The sequence below is a fragment of the Centroberyx affinis genome, unplaced genomic scaffold (genome assembly GCF_046629955.1).
Source record: "Centroberyx affinis isolate AG114_WGS23_722 - 3 ecotype Tasmania unplaced genomic scaffold, CSIRO-AGI_Caff_v1 ptg003779l_1, whole genome shotgun sequence".
Lineage (NCBI taxonomy): Eukaryota > Metazoa > Chordata > Actinopteri > Beryciformes > Berycidae > Centroberyx > Centroberyx affinis.
The window spans coordinates 67,193-87,509 of NW_027281652.1; the positions used below are offsets into that span (position 1 = coordinate 67,193).

General features: G+C 44.4%; 2 protein-coding genes across 2 annotated transcripts in view; one reads left to right on the forward strand and one right to left on the reverse strand.

Annotated features, from left to right (window-relative positions):
* The window catches only part of kank4 (KN motif and ankyrin repeat domains 4), a 72,708-nt gene extending 64,162 nt beyond the window's left edge, over nt 1–8,546 (reverse strand). The window contains exon 1 of the mRNA XM_071541033.1: nt 8,419–8,546. The gene's annotated coding sequence lies outside the window, so the exon portion shown is untranslated. The remainder of the gene's footprint in view (nt 1–8,418) is intronic.
* A 3,349-nt stretch (nt 8,547–11,895) lies between these two features.
* On the forward strand, nt 11,896–20,304 carry usp1 (ubiquitin specific peptidase 1). Its single transcript, XM_071541040.1, has 9 exons — nt 11,896–12,011; nt 12,486–12,712; nt 13,221–13,365; nt 14,020–14,124; nt 14,466–14,635; nt 15,035–15,783; nt 16,232–16,390; nt 16,855–17,056; nt 17,244–20,304. Exons 2-9 carry the CDS (start codon nt 12,543–12,545, stop codon nt 18,070–18,072), a joined length of 2,529 nt encoding a protein of 842 aa, XP_071397141.1. The 5' UTR covers nt 11,896–12,011; nt 12,486–12,542; the 3' UTR covers nt 18,073–20,304.
* Nucleotides 20,305–20,317: the final 13 nt, after the last annotated feature.

A 20,317-nucleotide genomic window follows, 5' to 3' on the forward strand; every position in this document is an offset into this window, starting at 1 on the left:
TCTGAATACACCTGGTAGCTCACAAGCAACTGTGTGAGTGTGTGTGTGGCTCTAGGGAGCAGAGCAAAGACAGGAAAGAGACCTATTTAAGTTATAAAACACCTGTAATGGAGGATGTGTCTGGTGTGTGTGTGTGAGAGAGAGAGAGTGTGTGTGTGTGTGAGCATACCAACTCTGCATACCTGTGCATAATGTATTCCTCTCTCTCTGGCATGACATCACACATATACTCTCTCTCTCTCTCTCTCACACACACACACACACACACACACACACTGATATACAGCGGCGGGGCATTCATCTGTTGATCTGCATTCCTGAGCTTCATGCAAACCATTACCGCTGTCTATCTCACCACAGCTAGTTTGAAAGATGGGAACAACATCAAATAGCTCTAAGCACACACACACAAACACACACACGCATGAATGCTCTCTCTTTTTCTCTCATACAGACATCTTCTCCCTTCCCTCTTCTCTCGCTCCCTCATCTACTCCCTTTTTTCCCTCCCCTTTTCATCTGCGCCTCATCTCTGCCTTCCTCCCGCTCTTCTTCTTTACCTCCACATAATCTCTCATCAGATTCCCAGTGGGGGGCTCCAATGTGTGGGCTTGAACCCCCGGAAAAGCAATTACCACCCTAAGCAACAGCAGAGGTGTGTGTATTTTTGTATGAGTGTGTGTGTGTGTGTGTGTGTGAGAGAGAGAGAGAAATCTGTAATCCCTTCTTTTAAACTAGTTCGCACATGTATTACAAGTATTTTATGATTATTTTTTGTAATCATCACTGCTATTATCCAGAGATATTTTATGTGAAGAATCTGCTGCTTTAATATGCAGTTTATTTTATTTTACTTCTATTTAATTTATGTTTTCATCTATGCTCTATGAGTGAGAGTGAGAGAGAAAGAGATCAGCAGAGAGACAAAGAGAGAATAGATGTGTGTATGTGTACGTGTGTGTGAGAAAGAGAGAGAGAGAGAGAGAGAGGACAAGAGAAAAAGCCATGAAGCCAATTTTCTGTCTTGCAGATGGGAGCCATAAAACTTTTATTAGGAAAGAGGAGTTGTTAGATAGAGAAAGCATGTGTTGGAGTTGTCCTGAGAATGCGATTGGGGAGTACAGAACTTGCATGTCTTACTGTTTGAATAAGAGACAGACATAAACACCATCACTCAGTACACAGGTCGGGTGCACACAGGCCCACACACACACACACCCGGGCAAAATAATACTGGAATAAATTTGGAATACTGTTTGGACTTGGACATTCTTTAATGGCACATCCCACAACAGAACAGAGGACAAAGTCAAGAAAAACACCTTAAAAACTCACCAACTCGCCCATCCACCCACGCACAAACAGAACTATACCACAAATACACAATGCACAGCAGCTCACACAGGCACAAATGACCTTGAAATACATCCAGTCCGAGCCTGGATATACTATGAGAGGAGGAAGAGGAAGAAATGATTGATATTCCTAGGTCTGGATACAATTGACTGACCAAATGAAACAGATGAGAGACAGATTACAGGCGGATGAGAGGTTTACAGAAAGGGAGAGAGACAGAAACAGCAGGCTAAAAGATGGACAGACTGACTCAGAGGCTGAGTAAGAAAGAGTGATTGACATAAGGTGGAAAAGTGTCAAACAACTGCAAAAACTTTAACATTTTGGGCACTTTTTAGTTTTAAGTAAAGTAAGTAAATGTCCTTTTTTTCATCAATTGGTCTTTTTTGAATGTCTTTTTTCAGCCTGTGAGTTCTGATTGATTACTTTTTGTCAATAATTTTAGAACCGGCGCACCTGACACAAACTTCCTACGTTATAGGACTTTTCCTTAGAGTGCACACATCTCTCAAAACTTTTAAAAGAGAAAGAGAAAGATGGTTTCCAAAGTGGCCAAATGTTGACAAGGAGGCCACTATCTTTATACACCTGCTCTATTCTATTCTATCACATAGGCCACTCTGAAAGTTTCTCAGCCTAGAAGCCAAATTTAAGCAGTTTAGTCACGCCTCGGGAGAGAGTCTAAAGAAAACACAGCAGCGCTCTTATTATGTGGGGACCCGCCAAAAACAAGCCTGCGATCCATTTTGGGTACCAACCCAGAATTTGAAAACCGCTGATTGTATGACAGATAGGCAGACAGGTTTGCACCAAATCCCTCAGACTCTCCCCTATTGTCCAGCAGCCACAGTGACAAACACAGTCCTCTATACTCTCGCATAGTTGTGGTTTACCCACAGTCTCTCTCTGTCACTCACGCTGTCAGCAGCGGCAATAGGATGCAATGTAAACAGCAAGCCACAGGCACTGTGTGCATGTGTGTGTGCATGTGTGTTTCACCATCTCTGCTCTGCACAGTCAAAACACAACCCAGCTCCCATGAATACATTATACTGTATCCACATTCAGGATTTTTTATACACACACACACAAGCACCTTGGATGTTCATATGTTCACTCAAATGGCTAAAAGTTCAAGCTTGGTACACACAGCACTCTCTCTCACAAACCATCATACACGTGCACACACACACGTGCACACACAACAAGTCCTCACAGTTACATTTTGCAGGGAGTGGTCGTTTCCAACAAGACTCCTACAGGAAGTTCCTGCCTCCCGCAGCCAGCCAATCAGAGCGGAGTATCTAACAGTGAGGGTTCCATTAAGGAAGTCCCATGTTCCCTCCGGCACTCTCCACTCCTCTCACGACAGACTCTGTTTTTTCCTGCCTGTTAATGTCAGGAACCCATTAAAGCGCAGATATCGGGGATACAATATGGGGAAACAATGCTGGGATGGACTCGGCCATTGTTCCTCAAGTGTGCGCCCTGAGAAACGTCCGGTTGTGTTTCTTTACTTCTGGCCGAGCTGCAGCGTGGGTCCCTCGCTATAAATTTTACCTGAGGAGCTGGCTGTATAAATCATGGCAACCTCACCGGAGACCTCATGCCTGCCTCCTAACCTCAAATACAGATGGAAACTTGTTTGTGATTAATTTTCATAGCGATGTGGAGAAGTTTGAACGTATGGTTTGGCTAGAAAGTGAAAACCGAGCCAGCGTAGCCAGTCGGTAAACAAAGAACAAGGGAGAGCCTTACAGCCTCTATTGTTCCTCTGTCCTCCACCGGACCCCCTCAGCGATGTGCTGTGGCCCACCTCAGTGACCCCTGTCCCGCTAAACTCACCCACTCACACACCCACAGTGGAAACAACACACAAGAGAACCTAACTATTGTTGAGTTCACTAACAACAACAGCTCTATGTACAGCATACGTTTCTGAAAGACTGGATTGGTTTCCAAAGGTTAAGTCACAGGAAGATCTGAAAGTAAAAGCAGGGTGTGATTTGGTTAAATAGCCTGCATGATAATGAGCAATATCATTTGTGGGTTGTTTGAAAATCTGGGTCCTGTGAGAAAAAGTTGGAGACATTGGTTTATCCAGATGATTCAGCTGTAAACCTCGGTCGCGTTCAGTGAAAGCGAACGCACCCTTTTGTAAAATGTAAACAAAAATTGGAAAAACTCATCACAGCGGGACACACCCTCGTCGTTCTGACAGATGTGGCGCTGGTAGACGTGAACAAAGATGTGTCAGCTTGTTTGGTCTTCCAATAGACTACTGTCACAACAAGGGAGGGGATGTTTTCTCTGTCACTCCCTCCCTCACTAACAAGAAAATAGGAGCGATGCTGTTTCCATTTGACAGGTGACACAACAGAACGCCAAGCGCGTCTCCCGTGATAAAAGGCATTTCCAAAAGGCGTGTAAAAAATACGCGGATGACTTATTGGCTTTGCAAACACACCGCGCGGTGACTGTGATAACAAGGCGGCTCGGCGACAGTTCAGCTGCAGTGCTGCCCAGAGTCTGGACTGGCACTCAGGGGGGAAGGCTGAGGGAAGATTAAAATGGATCCCCAAAAGATTCTGGAACAGGAACTGGCATCGTTAATTATCAGCTACAGTAGTTTTTCTGCTCTTCTCTGGCACCTGAATTATAAGACAAGAATGAACATGAGAGGAGCAGTTTAGCTGTCTAAAATTAGGGAACATTTTTTATGAATTACCTATACAGCAGCAACCGGAAAAACAGATTCGGGGTCAGGTGAAGACTTTTAGAAGAAAACTGTATCCCTCATTAGTGATGGGGCCATTCACAAATCAACTGTTTATTTAACGACACTTTGACGTGAATTACGCAAATCTGTTCGCCAACGGAACTGAATTCAAAAATTTCAAATCGGTTCAGTGTAATTGGACTGATCTCTGTATAGTTGCAAATGAGAAAACAAAGTCGAACGAACCGGTCCTGACTGAATGGATTCCCCAGCCCAAAAGAATCGAGTTCGTTAAAAGAATCACTCTTCCCACCACGATCCCCGGGAAGCAGTTTAAAGCCCGCTGAGCCACTGCCTCCGAAAATCCTGCGCCATTCCCGCCGTTTGTTGTGAAATTCTCTTCCCTTCCCAAACCTGTTCGGATTTTTTTTTTTTTTTAAGCCGCGCAGTCAGCGGGAAGCAGCCGCGCTGAGGGCGCCCCGCATATCGCAGAACGGGAAGAATGACTCCTCGATCAGACGGAGAGAAACACACACCTCCGGCTAGCCCCGGCGTGAACTCACCCTTCTGCCGACACTGATAGGAAGGGATACGCTCCTAGCCTTTAGGGTGCCGAGTGGCGGTGACGCGGTGCGGGAGGGAGCTGTGGAAGCGTGGCGCGACTGAGGAATAGTGTGTCAACAGAGAATGAGATTAGTAGTGCTATCCCCTAGGCGTTCGCTCGGCTGGTGTGTGTACCGAATGTGTGCTGGCGCGTGCGTGAGCTGACTCCCGGCTCTCGTGTGTATCTTGCGTGTGTTCTCCGTGAGAGTTTTTTGCCTTCTTTGACTGACACAGGCAGAGAGTTTCAGGCGGTCCCGCTGCCTCCCATAGCGGAGCTAAGAAGCCCGAAAGCTCCTTAGCCCCGGCTCTGACGCTTGTTAAATGAAAGAACATCAGCTTTTTATTCTTTTCTTTTTTTTACTAGGAATACTGTGGAGATAAAACAATACAAAATCCAACCAAGTGTTTCCGTGTCAAACGCTCTGCATGACTCATTCATAAACACACACACACACACTGGCAAGCAGGTGCGTGTACACACTTCACACTCTTTCCTTCTCTAGCTCTGTTTCGGCTTATACCGTTGTTGTGGATTATTTTGGTTTGGTGAAAATTGAACACCTCCATCCCTTTGCGCAATCACACCCAATTAGACACACTCCCTAGCACACATTAGCACACACACACACACACACACACACACAGGCACGCACACACACACATGCTCACATTGTGTGGGCCTACAAAGGCATTCGCAGACAAAGCTACAGGTTCAGAGAAGCCTTAGTAGGAGTCAGTGGATGTGAAAGTCTGGAGAATATGAACCATGTGGGAGCGCTGGGCACCCAGCCAGTCGCAATACAGCACACACTGGCGTTGACTGGCACCGGCCAACTCACACACACACACAAACACACACACACACACAATCCACATTCCGGCCCATGTCCACTCTGGGATGGTGAGGAAACAACCTGCAATTTACTGCTCTAGCCAAACACTCACAGATAGAAACAGACACACACACACACACACAAACACACACATTCTATGACATTTGTGTGTAATAATCCTGCAGTGAGTCATGTGTTTGGTGCCATGTTGTTTATCAGCTGACGGCTATCTTTAGCTGATGCATAAAGGATAATAAATTAGCATTGTATAATTATCATTGTGAGCATCATGACACACACAAACGCAGAGCACAAGGCCTGATCTCACACAGTGTGTATGCATGTTCTGTGTGTGTGGGATGAGGGAGGAGAAAGCATGGCATGTTTGGTTGTTCAGTTGACAAAGTGCTCTCTGTGCGTGTGTGTGTGTGTGTGTGTGTGTGTGTGTGTGTGTGTGTGTAACTTTGCTCTATGAAAGATCAGCCAGCCTAAGATGCTCACTGGAGTGGCCACTGATTCTGGGTGGGCCCTGTTATGTGTGTGTGTATGTGTGTGTGTGTGTGCGCCTATGAAGCTTCAATACACTTTCCATCAGATTAAGCCTCTAAGCCTTTCCTGTATAATAATACCTCCAGGCTCGGTCACTAATGGTCTGTTTTCCACTGCAGGACAAACTGGGCTAACTCAGCCTTCATGCCATTTAACCCCAACACAATTTGTTTTATCTTGTAGTGAACAGATAATCTGGCATCAGGTTTAATGCTGCATTATAAAGACAAAGGTATCACACTTATCTGTCAACATAAATCTAACCATCCAATATCCAGCTTCAGGATTCTGTAATGTAAACCAAAGAGTGAGTGATGGAGAGTTTGACTATTCTTCAATGTCAAGTCCTGTTTTGCTTTTTTTTAAGTTTTAGTAGAGCTGTCCTATTCCTGTTTGTTGTGACATGCTGGAGTTTTTGTTCCTTTGCTTTCCTAACGCCTGAGAGCGACATCGCAGCAATTGCAGGTCACACACACACACACACACACACACACACGCGCGCGCGCGCGCACACACGCACCCAGCATATGTGCCAACGGAACTGAATCCATGACTTGGTAGACACACTAATGTCTCTCTCACACAGATGGCCTTCATCATTTGTGATTCACTAAAGGAGCAGTTCAAAACAAATGTATCATTTCCATGCTGTCACATGAAAACCTCGTCACTCCAATCATGGTGATTTTCAAGTTTTAACTGCAATTGAAGAATGCCATGCTCCTCTATGGGTTGAGAAAACTCTGAGCCTTGGTCTTATGAAACCCTTTGACAACCATTGGATAAACTCAAAAACACATGATGGGCTGACGAGCTGAAAACAAGGCTGCTTTTCTTAGTTCCTGAAAAGCTGACATCTTGGAGATACGAGGTTTCCACCAGACAGCGACGATTTGCGAATCACACATCATGGCATCATTACAATGAACGCCTCTAACAGCCACCAGCATGGGAGATGGGATGACTCACATCTCTGCACCTCAAAGAAAGTCACGCTGACACACACACACACACACACACGCACATTACCGGGGCACTGCACCCCAATGCAGGTCACCCATATCTTGGAGGTCAGTGTATGTGTGTGTGTGAATAACAATGCGATCCCTTGACCTTAGAATGAATGGAGAGTTCTTAATGTCATCAGTGAGTGCCGCATAAAACACACACACACACACACACACACACACACACACACATACACACACAGCGGCACCCATATAAACATGTCCCATGTAAAAAAACGCCTTGCCTTTTTAATGTTGTGTAGCTGTGGTTAGCCAGCCAACCATGGCCAATGCTCTGTGGCAGGCAGGCAGAGCAGTAACCAAGATTAACTGTGAATACATGCAAAAAAGAGCAGAGATAGAGAGCAACAGAGATTTTGCAAGAGCGAGAGAGAGAAAGAGAGAGAGAGAGAGAGAGAGAGAGAGAGAGAGAGAGAGAGAGAGAGAGAGAGAGAGAAGAGATATACTGTGAATGCATGCAGATCCCAAAAGAGCAACCAAGCGAAAGTTGCATGCATGGGCACTCTGAACAACACAGCCTTCTTTCTCTCTTTAACCATCCCTCACTCCTTCGCTTTATCTCCATCCCTTGCCTGGTTAGCTTGGTTTCTACAGTATGTGTGTGTGTGTGTGTTGTAGCTGTGTGTGTATGTATGTGCACATGCAGAGCTCCAGCTGAAAGACATTAGTCAGGCCAGCAGGGCAGTAAACTGAAACACGGTCCAGCCAACCCAAGTGCTTGATAGAAGGAGAGATAGAGTATGGAGAGAAACAGTAGAGAGATGTAATAGACAACCAATAGCGTGTGTGTGTGTGTGAAGGTGAGAGACAGATTTCCTTTGCGAGTGTGTTTGTACACACATGCACGTGTGTGTGTGCTTGTGTGCACGCAGCATCCAATTACCACACAGAGCAAAAAACATGATACCAGCACGAAGGACGGAGTAGGAGAATCACCCCAGTATGGTTTGAATGTAAAAAATGTGGTTTGTTGGTTTTACAAATGTACATTTTGTATACTGCTCCTGCAATGCAATACTGTTTCTGATAAAGAGTCGTGCCAAAAAAGTAATTACACTGAATGGAATTGAGAGAAAAGAGAAAGGAGGACTAGAGCACCAGATAGTAGCAGAGAGAAAGAGCAAAAAAACAACAAAAACAGGATGAACGGGATACCTAAAGAAGCCAGAGTAGGAGAGGAGAAGAAACTGAAACAGAGATGAGCAAAAGGACACAAATGAGAAAATCAGCAACAGAGAAAAACCAAAAAATGTAGGAGAGGAAAAGAGTGAGAGACACAGAAGAAAGAAACTATAAATATAAATGCAGACCTCATCTATCTTTCCCTTACCTCTGCAGCTGCGACTGGTATCCCTTGGCAAAAAATGGTGGTGGGGAGCAAACTTCAGGATCCCCTCCTCCCAGGTCTCTCTCACATGTATCTCTCTCTATCGACCGAAAGCAAACTCTGAATTCCGCTGACAGACTAGCATCTGTCTACCTGCGTGGGTTACGCATGTGTTTCCTTCACCGGTGAACAGAAATGCATGAGAGGAGAGTGTACTACGCTATAGTGAGCAGGCAGACTGGCTGAAATAGGAGAGCAGGGGGAGTAGAGAGCAGACTGAGTAGGATGGGAGAGTTACCGCTTCCTAACATCAGACTGCCTGGCTGGACACACCCACCTCCTCAGCATGCATCAAATGGGAGTCGCTCAGATGATGCACAGTATATGGAGCGAGAGAGAGAGGGGGAGAGAGAGAGAGAGAGAGAGAGACTCCTCTTCAGCATGAATCACATGAGTGAGCTCAGATCCGACCTGATATATGCACATATGTATGCATACTTATGCGCACACCCACGCTCATAAAAGATCTCATTAAGGATCTCTCTGTCACACACACACACACGCACGCACACACACACACAAATACACACACATGCATGCACAAAACTAGTCTCTTGACTGAGCAGAGCCAGTGTGGTATGTCTGCCAGCGCTTACAGAGAAAATAAATAAACCAGCTGATGCGAGAGCAAAGCAAAGACAAACAGGGTCGGACAGTCTGTAGCCCAAACAGCCTCTAATGAGAGATGGAGCACGCACAGTAAGCTCTCTATAAGTTGGGAATATTTGTGTAGGCGCGTGTGCATGTGTGTGTGCGTGTGTGTGCGTGAGTGTGAGAGAGAGTGGGACACAGAGGGAACGAGTGTGATGAAACGAGGAGGCTAATGTTGCTAAACCCAGCTGGCCTGTGCAATTAGGCAAAAAACAACAACACTGCACACGTGTGTGAGTGTGTGTGTGTAATACAGAGGGGCTTGTCGGTGCTAGGTAGGTTTCAGGACATGCTTGTCGTTCTTGGACAAGCATGTCGCTCAACATGCCTTCATTTTCCCTCCAGTGCCCCCCCCCCCCCCAGTGGGAGAAAGGGTGGGCGGGTGCAGGATGGGGAGAGGGGGGAGAGGGTTTCAGGGGTCAGGACTCTGAGCTGCCCTACCATCCACCAGTCCTGAGAGCCACATGCCTCCTGGGACAAAGCCTGCCTTGGTAAAAGCCAATTCTATAGCTCAGTGCACAGAGGACGGTGCTCACAACTGCTACAGGTTCAGGGGTTCAACTCCCACTGGAGCTGCCTGTAGGTGAGAATATTTCTGTGTTTTTTTTGCATCCAGTCAGGGGTAATTAGTTCAAATTCAACAAAGTGGATGGTGAGTAATTGTTTTCCCTAAAATCTGTGGTTTCATTTCTAAAAAAAAAAAAAAAAGGAGGCCATCCTGAATGTGTTCTCTTTGCTCACTGTAGATTTTAAAGGGAAAGGTGAAACAGCACATCACTCCCCCACCATTCCACTACTCAAATCTGTGACCTTGTTCACTTAATGCTCTGTTCAATGTCTGACAATCCTGCCGCATCCAATGTGTACTGTAATGGCCTATCAAACACAAGGCCCTGTGACCAATTCAGTCCATAGTATAGCTCAGGATATGCGCGGCAGGCTCTGCCTTGGAAAACACAGCAGAGAAGGCTTCCCTTGATGAAATGATGACTGCTGTTACCAGACGGTGATGGGGGAGGTGAAGAAAAACAGTAATCCCCCCTTATAATGCATCCCCTGGTTAGATTTTAGATGGGATGTGTGGGGGCGCAACACTTCCCCTCCAGCTCTCCTTGTTAACTCTGGATGAATCACCTGCTGGTCTGTACAGCTGTAATTAAGTCTATTTCATAAAGCCCATTACTGAACATCATAAGAGGGGTTTAAGGCAAGGCAGCCCCATAAAAAACGGACGTATAGGCTGAGGATGGTGATGGTATGCTGTAGCTCCACTATCCAGCATGTAACTGGTGATTGGGTTGGATTGGTACAGCTGTGAGATGCCCCATAGAAAGTGCTGGATACCTTCCAACTACTACCATCAACTACAGTATCAGCATCAGCACAGTATTGCAGCATCACTTGACTGGACCAAGCCAGAGCAGATTGTGGACGCTGAGGCACAGCTCAGGTCCATCGATACATCTTGCTGCTGACCAAGCAGGCACTCTGCAGCAGCAGCAGCGGTCCGTCCTGCACGCACATCGTCGTATTGACAAACGCCTCTGGGTATATTGGCTTTATGCAAGCCTTTTGAGGAAAAGACAACGCACCTGCCGTTTCTTATTTTTGCGCTGCATTCAGGTGTTGCAGTCCTCCCCGTAACGTTAAACGCACGCCAACACTCTGTAGCCTATTAATTAATAACATCACCACAGTGCAACTGATATAAATAACCCGCTACTCTGATTAAATAAGCGCGCGGTAAACCATCCACACAGATTATTCTGCTAAACCTATCTATTCTAGCAGAAAGCCAGTAAAATGTGATAGTGTCTTACCGTTAAAATCGTATGATAGCCCCTGCTGCCTGTCAGATAAGAAGATGCTCCAGAGAAGGTGGGAACGATGCTGGACAGTCAACCTCTGTTTCCATGGCCAATGTTCCCCCCTGCCGGTTGAAAGTTGACATTGTACGTACCGTTTTGTTGACATATCGTGTTTTGTGTATTCGTTCGTGGGAAAATATATTCACATAATATACTAAAACAGCCAGTGTTGCAGTATGCCTCACATTCATACAAAGCATTCACAAAATGCCAATAACATGTTTTTTCAGATTGAGTGAAAAAGGACCAGTGTCAAGCCCGCCAGAATGAAAAAAATTACTTCCGGTTACATCTTTCAAAAATAAAAGCCCTATCGACGAATACGTGAAGCAACGTTTTGTTTTTTTTGCAGTACAAAGTAGCCTACTAAAGTAGTGAGCAAGAATGTGTTTTCAATTTGTATTCCGTCGTAAATTAAAATATTTATTTTATTCAAGAAAGCCATGTATCATATAGGCCCATCAAGGATGGCATATTCATAGTCAAAATAACACAAAGGAAGACTACAAATCATATTCCAGACAGCATGGAAGGTAGTCTACGATCTTTGAAAAAGTATTGTTTTAACCACAGCTTAGGTCCACTACTGTGAACTTGTACACTTTTAACGTGAAGGCAAAATCGCCTATACTGCCCATGGTGTGACGCAGCTTGAAAAGGGACTACAAAAATGCCTTCCGCATTTGGCCAGATGGTCCTACAAGAAATTGGTGTCTCACAAAAAGCCTGAGATCTGTGACGAGGTTTTTTCACTTTGTATAATTTCACAAATTTATGCGCACTTTTATAGGCTACGAACGAATGTCGGAAATAGTTTTAGCGATAAGCGTTGTTGTTATTCTAACATTTTTGGCGACTGTTTTGACGTCGTGCCGGCGATGTAGCATTGGGTCTTGCGGTAGGAAAAAGCGCCAACTTCTGCCTGCACCGTCTGAATTGTCAAATACTCTGCTAAGAGGATTTAAGGTTGGATATTCCGAAAGAAGACATTAAACATATCTGAAATGAATTAATAAGGTAAGAAAACAAAGCTCCGCAGACGGTAGCGATTTTGAGATTCAGTTTGCTCGCAAGGAACTGTTAGACACGGCGTGTTGTCTTTTTCCTCCTCCCACTTCTTTACCGCACCACACCGTTTTGACCCATTTTCTCACTGTTGTCTGTGATAAGTGGTCTACTTCTGTTTATTGTTCGCTATTTTCCACAGCGCAGTCACTTCTTTACGTTAACAATGTAACTGTTACCATTAGAGACTGATCTAGTCCAGATGCCGGGAGGACAATGAATACAGGCACTAGTAATTTAGCGTTAGCTAGCTAACGTGTTATGTAATGTGTTGCTATATTCAGTCAGCCTTGCGCCTTATGAACTAAGGCTGTCTAGCTTACTTTATTTAGCTAGATATACATATTTGCGCAGAGTTTTGTGCTTCCTCAACTCTGGTGGTACCCGCCGACTTTATAACATCTGCCTGTTTCATTTTGTTACCAGTGAGGTGCGCTGTTGCCTCTTCCATAGTCAGAGTTACCTTCAAGACACTAGGAAAAGATGCCAGGTCTGCAGGGTGAAAACGTCGTGGCGGCCCTGGGGAGCCCCATCAAGAAGAGTAAACTATCTCTGAAGTTCTTCCAGAAGAAAGAAACTAAACGGGCTCTGGATTTCTCTGAACCTCCAGCAGATGAACCCAAAACTGTTGAACCTGTGGAGCCTGAAGCAAGGTGGGCCTGTCCTGTCAGTGAGGAATCAGTTTAAGATCATCCCAAAAACCCACCCTTATGTCCTAACTTTCATGTCAGTCAAGGAATCCCATTAACATTAACCCACAGACCCGTTTTTGGTGAGATTTTGCCTCAAGAAACTCATCTGAAATTTTGTTAGGTATGATGTACATCTTTCTGTACTGTAGGTGGGGAGGGGGCAGTGAAACCCATGATCAAAAGTCACTGTTACACATTCTTATATAGTGAATTAAACTAGTCCTCACATACTGGGCACCTCCTGGAACGCCCTTACGGACCCCTGGAGGTCCCGGACCTGCTATTTTATGCGGCATTGAAAACTTGCTATTAGAATTATGCTGGTATAAAAAGATGTATGACTTAAAATTGGCCATATGGGCTGATATTAGTAGTGCAATACTGATATGGTCAAGATCAAGCAAGTAACTTAAGGCTGTTCAGTTTTTCTTAAACTCAAATTGTGTGTGTTTTCTTCCTCACTGTTCAGCAACTGTGACCAGGTGGTGCCTGGTCCTTCTCCATGTCCAGCCTCCCCCGGTCCTCTCATGCCATGTGACAAGAGAGAGAACTTGGTGCCATTTGTGGGGCTTAACAACCTGGGCAACACCTGCTATTTGAACAGTATTCTGCAGGTAGGCCATTACCAGAGAACTTGCATGGATAGAACATGAAAATCACTATTCTTAAATGGCTGTTTGGCTAGTATACATATTATAACCTGCATAGAAGGGTTAATACTTAACCAATTTAACATTAACGTTTTAATGAACAACACTGAGGTAAACAGGGCAGGGACCAGAATTTGTTTTGCACCAAGTGACGATAATCGTCCTGTGGCACTGGTCCTATATCAACCCATCATTTCTTGTGAGTTTTTTTACATCCACAAATTGTGACCTGACCTTACTGACTGACCTGACTCATTGACCTTTGTCAAGGAAATCAACATTTGCTTGGTGTGAAAGGTTCACAAGGCTGATGTGTACACCATTGGCATCATTTGACTGAATCTTCCAGGGCTAATGATAATTGTCTGCCCAGACCTGCAGTAGAACAGACCACAATAACTTGTGACTGTGGCAAAAACATCAGTGGGTTTAGACTTTTCATGGGCAATAATGGAGATAGGAAAAAATAAAATTACACTGATGCTGTTTTGAAATGATGAACATGTATATTTTCCAACATGTATATCCTTTGGAAAGGAGGGGTTTTGCTTGGCCTAACGAGAGGAAAATATGTTTTGACACACTAATCTTCTTAACGTCTTGTCATTGCTACTGCAGGTGCTGTACTACTGTCCAGGGCTCAGAGATGGCATTAAGAAGCTGTACGGCCTGTCCAAAAAGAAAGACAAACCAAAGGAAGAAACTGCTAAAAGTGATGAAGAGGTTTGTGTAATACAGCTGACTTTTTTACATTGAAACATATCATTCATCACATATTTACTCCATCCTGTGTTACATCAATGGGATATTCTTTGATCATAACTAGATAGATAGACATTGATCATAACAAAACTCTAAAACATGTATTCAAACATTACAATGTATTATTAGTTTTGCATGTAACTTGATTTGTTTGGTTTAGTTTAGTAAAATGGATTGATGTTTAATTATGATTTGAATTCTGGAAAACACTGAAATTACAGATATGAACTTACAGTTTATTAACTTTGGACAACTTTGCAGTTGAAAGCTCATTATTATGTTTTTTTTTTGTATGTTCTCAGCAGGCAGAAGGTATAGCGGAGGCCTTACCGGCTCAGATGGAGCTGCTTGGGAGCTTCAACAGCCTGATAACGTCAGTGGAGCAGCTCCAGTCCAGCTTCCTGCTCAACCCTGACAGCTACAGTGAAGGAGAGCTAGCCACGCCGCCACGTAAAATACTACACACACTCAGGTAATGGCTTGCTCCCCTGGCGCTTGCGACCAGGTAAACAGGTCAATTTTGAATTTGTCCAAATTGTACATTCAAATGGTAAACTAGTTCATTGCTACCCAAGGTGACAGGTTGTGATGTGTGACAAACCTTTACCCTTTTTCTTGACTTGCCATTGACTTGTCTTTCTTAAAACCTGACTCAATTTTTAAAAGTTTTCATTAAGTAATTAAATTTAATTAACGTGATGTCACTGGTGCTGTCTTTTGTGATCTAAACAAGCACCTGAATTCCATCACCTTGTATGCATGAGTGCTTATGTAAAAAATGTACCAGGTAACAACTTAACTGTGTTTGTTGGTAGTGATGTTTTCATGATGGTTTTTTGTCTTGCACTAACTACACGTATGTGTGTTGCAGGCAACTGAACCCCATGTACGAAGGCTATCTCCAGCATGATGCCCAGGAGGTGCTGCAGTGCATCCTGGGATATATCCAGGAGGCCTGCGACACCATCAGGAAGGAGCAGCAGGGCGAGAGGGAGGGTGACGATGTGATAGAGGTCAAACTGGAGAGCGCTGCCGATGTTGGTCCCAGCAGTTCTGTGACCGAAGAAAAAACTCCCACAGAAGAGGACGGCCAAGTCAATGGCAAGAGAAAGAGCGACACTGAAGCTGGAAATGCCAAGAAGAAGCCTAAATCTGCCAAATCTAAGAAATCTGATGCTGAGGAAGACGCTGTTAGTAGAAAGAAACCGTTCACTCGCTCCAAGAGGAAGTCCTCCACTGAAATCACGTTGGACAGCACCCAAGACAAAGATGGGGGGGAGGAGGAGGAGGAGGATGAGGAGGAGGGGACGAAAAAACAAAACACGGAGGAGGAAGGAGGGAGTGAGGGTGAGGGGAAAGGTGAAAAGGCCTCTAAAGAGGTAGAGGGGAAGAGGAAGAAGAGGGCCAAGCTGAGCTGGCTGAGGCCTTCAGGGAAACAGCCCAGTATCTTCTCCAAGTTCCGCAGTGTGGGGAAGATCAGCTCCATCACTGGAGCAAAGAACCAGGCCAAACCTGAGCAAGAGAACGGACTGAGTAACGACCACATTCAGAATGGGAAAACCAGTCAAGAGCAACCAACAGAAAACATGGCTGAGGACACGAAGGCAGTGAAAAGTCAGGGTATGAAACTATTACTGTAAGGGGCATGGAACATCGGTGATATTTTAAGGGGAGGGATGGATGGATGCATTTATCAAGTAGTTTATTTAATTTATTATCTGTCTATGGTGTCTCAATGTAGCCTTTTACATGATAATATTGCTGTATATGGCATTTTCATGACACATTCCATTCTTACAGGTTTATTTCATTGTAAAAGTAATTTTTTAGTACATTTTAAAATCACACACATTTAAGAAAGTTGAAAACATTTGAATGGAATAGCGTATAAGAGTAAGAAGAAGCTAAGACAGGAAAGATTAGAAACAGACTCTTGCCAAACAGTTTCTGTCTGTCAGTCACATGTAAGCTAATGATGCTGCTGTCACAGTGCGAGGGCCCGGGGCAGAGGTTAAAGTCATTGACCGGATGCATCAGTCATGTCTCTCTGTGTTTCTGCTGTATTCAGCGGGCCTGGACCTGATGGAGCGCTTGTTCCAGGGACGGCTGGTTCTGAGGACTCGCTGTCTGGAGTGTGAGAGCTACACAGAGAGGAGGGAGGACTTCCAGGACATCAGTGTCCCGGTGCAGGAGGACCAGCCCAGCAGCCCCGACAACCTCTCTGAGGGTGAGGATTTCTACTACTGCTGCTCTTATCACTGTTATTTTGAACACTACTACTATTATTACTATTACTATTTATACGACTACAACACAACCTTGCAAAGGCTTGAAGACAACAGGGCATGCTCACAGAAACACACAGTCATGAGAAATACCAGGGTTCAGTGAAAGCCCCAGGCAAGCACTGTGGCAAACCGGTTTGGTAACGTTTTTGATGCGTCATCTGTTTAATTGCTTTGTTTAAAAGCCTTCTTGGCTTGACTATCTGTATGAACACATCCATGTTGATGTTTTGACTAATATGAATGACAGAAGAGATTAAAAGCCAAGTAGTATCTCATGATAAGCATGCACTCGTCTCTTCTCCCTCCCATCTCTGTAGATTCTAAGCCAGAATACAGACCCTGAAGTGGACTAAAATGAATAACAGAATTCTAATGTCAATGTCGATGTCCTCCCTCTCCCCAGTCTCTCCAGACCCTAAACCAGAGCAGAAGACTCTGAAATGGGCCATCTCCCAGTTTGCTTCAGTGGAGCGCATTGTCGGGGAGGACAAGTACTTCTGTGAGACCTGCCACCATTACACAGAAGCGGAGAGGAGCCTTTTGTTTGACAAAACTCCTGAAGTCGTCACCATTCACCTCAAGTGCTTCTCTGCCAACGGTTTAGAGTGAGTTGATGAATTGTTGACGAGTGTAATTTTTTGGAATGGAGAGGACTGTAGGTGTGGAAATTTGCTACTAAGGTGTGAAAATACACAGTAAAGTATAGTATAGAGCATTTTTCCCTTGATGACCATGGTGATATTCATCCATGTCATAGATATTAACTCTTCCTCCTCTTTCTTTCCTTCCCAGACTAGACCCGTATGCTGGCCTGTCCAAGGTGAACACTCCCTTACAGACCCCTCTGACCTTGTCCCTGGATGAGTGGTGCACGCGGCCCTCGCCCACCGAGGGGCGACACTACCAGCTCTTTGCCGTGGTCATGCACAGCGGCGTCACCATCAGCAGCGGCCACTACACCACCTACATCCGCATGTCTGATCTGAAAGATGTGAAGCTGTGGCCGCAAGTCAAAAAAGAAGAAGAAGAGAAGGAGGAGGAAGAGAACAGGGAAGGTGGCGAGGAAACGCAGCAGAAAGAGGAGGTGCTGGACTATGACGACGGTGAGGTGTCTTTCAGCCTGAGGGGGAGGGGACAGAGCAGAGGAGGCGCTAATGCTAGCTCAGCTAGCAGCATCACCAGCAAAACGGGAGGCAAAAAGTCAGAGGGTGGAGTCGGACTCTTAGGGGGCCAGAGGAGTTTGTCTAGTTATGACCTGGGGAACGGCAGCAGCAAACAGGCAGACAAAGCAACCAGCAGCGGGGCGACAGAGGGCACGAGGCGCAGGAGAACCAACGGCCTGGGGCAGAACGCTGAGACTGGGCTGAAAAAGGAGCCTGAGGCTGGAGATGGGATTGGGGGAGAGCAGGCGTCCGCGACTGGCTGCGGTGGGATGGAAGCCACAGAGCAGCAGGCTCTCAACAGCCTCCTGGAATATGAGGGCAAATGGCTGCTGTTCGACGACTCTGAGGTGCGTTTGTTTGACGAGGAGGATTTCCTGAGAGCCTGCTCTCCCGAGACCTGCTCCACATCTACACCTTACCTGCTGTTCTACAGGAGGATGCCTGAGCCCGGACACTAACCTGAACACACAGGCCGCTGTTGACTCGGGGTGTGGTGCCAGTCAGGCCTTTTGTCAACTGAACTACCCAGACAGGGCTGTGGAAAAACAAATCACAGTTATTTTGTAGGCTGAACAAAGTCAACCCATACTTTGAAACAATGCCAAAAACAAATTCTGTCTACCATAGCACCTAAACTAGGCTTAAAATAGTTTCAGCCCAGAACCCATATTGCAACAGTCTGATCTCATTAAAACATTCTAGTATTCCTTTATTGTGGGGACCTAAAAAATGTCTTTGAACCAATTTGGGTTCCAATTCATATTTTAGGAAATGCCAAAATAGACAAATGGGGGTTTGATATTCCATGTGCCACTGATGACTATAGCCTTTTTGAAACTAAGTCCTTTGAAATGAGACTGCCTCGCTGTGTAAACTGAGCAGAGGGAGCTGTCTTTCGCTGCCTGTACTATTGTTTCTTGGACACAGGCTTTAATACTCTTCCTGTCATTGTCTATGACTTGTTTCAAGTCCTCTTGAAATGTGTTTTTTTTAATGTTTTTCTCTGTGCTTGGGTTTGTATGGAATAGCTTTATGGCACCATGAACCTTTTGGATTCCCTTTTTTTACAATTTGGAAAAGCACTTTTGCACTTAAATTTCATTTGGGTGAAAATGCTAAATGATATCTTGGAAGATTCTATTTTTTACATGGAAGCTAGTTATATCCATCTCATTTCCAAGTAAATTTGGAGTATGATATTGCCTGACCTTGAAAGCCCGACAAAACTCCTTTCCATTCACATAGCAGGGCAATGCAAAAATTGTCTTGTAAGGTTCGATAGAGCATGATAAGCTGCAGAAAGTGACAAGAAATATTTTCTCTAGATAGATTTTCAGACAAACCTTCGCCTGCCTTCCATGTCAAACTCTCCATTGAATGTCTCTCCCTTGCACTGATCCCTTGTTTTTAGATTTTTATATATAAATATATGAATGAACACATTTGTTCTTTTACATCTTTCAAACCTGAAGTTCATGCTGTTTATGTAGGAGAGAGAAAACTTATGTTGGACTGATTGATGCATACGGTTAACGCCTTGAGCTGACCACAAAATAATGGCAATTTCTGTGTCACTTGTAAGTACATACATGTTTTTGGTATTTCGATCATATTGGTATTAACCAATCCAAACATGAACTTAAAACATGCATTCAAGTTGTGGAAGAGTGCTTCACACATCATCCCCTGCGGCATATAATGGCTGTTAAAAAAAAAAGGGGGAAAGAAATCAGAAATCCTTTGCGGTCATTCAGTATGTAACTTTCATACTGTGTGACACTGCACTACTTTCAAATTAGCTTTAATGTTAAAATATGCAAATTAGAATTGGTACCCACTTATGGAAATTAATATGCCAGGCATGGCCACACTCATGTTTGGAAGATTACCACTTTATAATGTACCTAATACACTGCATCATATTTTTGTTTCATTCACAATACGGTACTTGTATAGCTGATTGAATGTGTAATTTACATGAATTAGCATATTTGAAAGTGCAAATCAGGTTGTTAGCTTAAGGGGTTAACTCAATCATTTGGTCCATAAGTTTATCAATAACCCAGTTTTATACTGGTTGGGAGGAGGAATGAGGGTCAGAATGGAGGTATGAAAGCTGCACAGCAACTGAGCAACATCCAGCACAGTGAGACCAAGTTGACAAGTCCAGTCCGTTTCTCACAGCATGCAGCCGACCTCCAGCTGCCCCTCTTCTTATTCTGAGCTTTCTGTTCAGGGAGGATTTGCATGTGAAAACATGCTTTTGTCATAGCCTAATACCTCTGTATGGTTTATAATATTCATTTGTACAGGTGACATTATGCATCTCAGGTTCTGCAGGTGGAGTGTGTAGAAAGTCCATCCATGGCATCAGGGAGAAAGAGCAGGGTTTGAGTGCATTCAGTTTTAATTTAGAGTGAATTCACAGTTCATAAGCCAATATATCAGTATCAGTGTTCATTCACCGATGTCATTATAAATCAGATCTATATATTTATGAAAAGTTTCCCACCTCAGCTAATGAATTTAAGAAAGTGCTCACAGAACTGGTTATATGTAAAGTGACACCAGCCTTGATAAATGTGTCGTCTCCATAGAGTGAAACTGCACCTCATTCCAGCTCAATAAACTGTGCTGTTACTGTAATTATATTAATGTCAGCAGGTTCATACCATGAGCAATAAAGTTTTTACCTTTACATGA